This window comes from Zingiber officinale, chromosome 3A (genome assembly GCF_018446385.1).
Source record: "Zingiber officinale cultivar Zhangliang chromosome 3A, Zo_v1.1, whole genome shotgun sequence".
NCBI classification, from domain to species: domain Eukaryota; kingdom Viridiplantae; phylum Streptophyta; class Magnoliopsida; order Zingiberales; family Zingiberaceae; genus Zingiber; species Zingiber officinale.
The window spans coordinates 60,783,435-60,786,575 of NC_055990.1; the positions used below are offsets into that span (position 1 = coordinate 60,783,435).

Here is a 3,141-nt window from a genome sequence, read left to right on the forward strand (position 1 = left end):
TTGCAATCCAAATTTATCTTCGGTAGATCACATGGATAGGTAGGATAGTTCTACGCTTGTACAAATTTTTATACCGAAAAACTAGGACGATATTTAGAATAGCAATCAACAACAATAAGATATATTGTCTACTTAGAGAAGAGATGATCAAAGTAAAAACATGTTCATGTGGCAAGAGACCTGTTGCAGTAATTTTATATTTTGGTCACATCTACTGATCTATGCGATCTTAAGCCGATACATCATTTTCCATGGGGACAAAAAATTTGTTACACTGTAACACTCTGGTTGGTTCATGCATTGGATTGGAAAGATAAAGATGACATCAAAATGCACTCTCATCGAAGATGAGAACGATGCATACAGTTTGTCCACTTCATCTTGTAGGGTTCTAAATGAAGCAACTCCGTTGTCTTTTTCTTCCACTAGAATTATTATTGCTACAAAATTTAAAGTTCGCACGTAGATCTCCACCAATAATTAAAGGCAATAATAATGTTGTGGCACTATCTCCTTTCCTTTGACTGCACGTCCTGAATGTGATCATGCATGAACTTAAACAATTTATAAATCGATGAGGAGAATAAGGAGCATGCATCGAATTAAGGGTTTGCTCATCCAAACCAAACATAGGCGTAAATAATAAACTTCCATGGGAACCTTGCTGGGTCATGTCGTCCCTGGCCTCGCCTTCACTATGCTTGGCCTCTGGCACACGCTCAACACTACCAAATCCTACAATCTCAACGGCCCTTCCACCTTCTCCTCCACAACTTGGTTTCCTTCATCCACTCTCAAACACTTAGAGCTCTACCTCCTCATCTCCTTCGGCCTTCTCGCCGCCGTCCTCCAACTCCTTGACTATCCCCGTTTTGCCTTCTCCTTCCAACCCAACAATTTCGAGCATGCCACCATGTTCCTCCATGTCATAATCTATGCCTCTGTTGCCCTCGCTGCTGACTCAGCCTCGCCCTCCCACGCAGGGCTGGTGGGCGCGCTGGCCGCTTCTGTCTTCGGGCAAGAATTCTTCTTGCTGCACTACCACTCAGCAGACCACACCGGGCTCGAGGGGCACTACCACTGGCTTCTCCAGCTCATAGTCGCCGCATCTGCACTTGCCACAGTGATGACAACTGGATTCCCCGGCAGCTTCGTGGCCACACTGGTGAGGTCGGTGTCGGTGCTGTTCCAAGGGGTGTGGTTCATAGTCATGGGGCTCGTGCTGTGGGTTCCAGCACTGGTGCCGAAGGGGTGCTATGCCGTGTCTTCGCCGGAGCGTGGCCGTGGCGCTGTAGCCTGCCACACGGAGGAAGCAAGCATGAGGGCGGTGACATTGGCGAACATGCAACATAGTTGGACGCTGGCTGTGATATGTATCTTTGTAGCCTATCTGTGTCTGAGGCCGATGCCGAGCGTGAAGTCGCCACAGAAGTACAGGAAGCTCGAGGAGCCACCAGTTGGCACTCTGGAGATAAGCCATGAATACTCTGTTTCAGAACAACTCAAACAGGTCCCTGGAGCCTTTTAAGACATGGATGTCCTAAGTAAACCGATCGATGCTTTGCAATTCTATGTATACCTCGTAGAAGACTTAGTGGCACTACTACTTTTGTTCTACTATGAGAATCTTGTCCCAATAAATATTAGCTAATTGCCATTAATAAGAGTGTTATAATAAACAGAAATTAAAAAACTAAAAACTAAAAAAAAAAATTTATTAAATATATAAGTATGCAAATTAAAAATTCATTTTAAAAAGGAAAATAATTTTAAATTTTATAAGCGTGAATTATAATTTCATTATATACAAATAATATATTATGAATTTCCAACAAAACATAACAAATAATATAATAATAGATATATTTTGCTTTTCTTTTTTAATATCATCTAATGAAAATATCTTAAAATAATAAATTACTGTTTAATTGATATAATTATTAATTTAATTGATTGATCATTTAATATTGTCATTAATAATGTTATGGTGAGCTATCCATTGATAGAATATATGGTAAATTTTCGAACCACGAAGTTCTGAAATGATTAAATAACGTATACAAGTTATAAAATTTTCAAATCACATATGTACACATTTTTGCCAATTCCAATTTACTCCAATCAATTGTTATAGCATAATAATTAATTCAGGCACAGATATAATAAAAGAAATTTGACGAACACATAAGAGTTGGTTCCATATCATTCTGAACTCTTTAGGTCCATCAATCAATTTTGATCGAAATCGATTGATGGATCAAAAGAGTTCGAAATGACATGGAACTAGATCTTATATTTTCGTCTAATTTTCATAATTATATTTATGCAATCGAAATTGGTTGATAGACCTAAAGAGTTCAGAATGATATGGAACTAGGTCTTATATGTTGATCTAATTTTCGTAATTATATTTATGTCCTCAAACATCAAATTGACAAAAGACATTGAGAGTAATATTTTTTGAACACATTCATGTTAAAAAATTATTTCTCTCAATATGACGAGTCAAAATGATAATTGAGGGTGTGGATATAATCAAAATAACTATAGACAAACACATATGACATGATTTCATATCATTCTGAGCTTTTTAGGTTCATTAGTTAGTTTGACGAATTTTGACTAAAATCAGCTAATGGACCTACAGAGCTTGAAATGATATGGAACCAAGCATTATGCGTTCGTCTAGTAATCTTGATTATATTCATGCCGTCAAATATCAATTTGATCTACTATATTGAGAGGAATATTTTTTTAATACGAATTAGACTTTTTGGATACATTCATGTTCTTTTAATATATTACATCAAATTAATATTTGAGGACATGAATATAATTAGAAGAACTAGATGAACATATATGATTTGGTTTCATGTCATTCCAAGCTCTATATGTCCATTAATCAATTTTGACGAATTTCAGCCAAAATTGACTAATGGACCTAGAGAGCTCGGAAAAACATGAAATCAGTTTTTATGTGTTCGTTTAGTTCTTCTCGTTAGAATGTATACTAAAAGCCTAGCTTTTGTATAAACATTTATTTTGAAATAAGAATCACATTGGTCAAATGTCTGCATTTAGTTAAATCCAGTTGTCCATTTAATTTATATTGTAAATAACATGGTGTGTGGTGTCACACAG

At 36.7% G+C, this 3,141-nt stretch overlaps 1 protein-coding gene across 1 annotated transcript; it reads left to right on the forward strand.

Moving 5' to 3' along the window:
* The first annotated feature begins 579 nt into the window (after positions 1 to 579).
* On the forward strand, positions 580 to 1,661 carry LOC122053776 (transmembrane protein 45A-like). Its single transcript, XM_042615745.1, has one exon. It carries the CDS (start codon positions 653 to 655, stop codon positions 1,526 to 1,528), a length of 876 nt encoding a protein of 291 aa, XP_042471679.1. The 5' UTR covers positions 580 to 652; the 3' UTR covers positions 1,529 to 1,661.
* Positions 1,662 to 3,141: the final 1,480 nt, after the last annotated feature.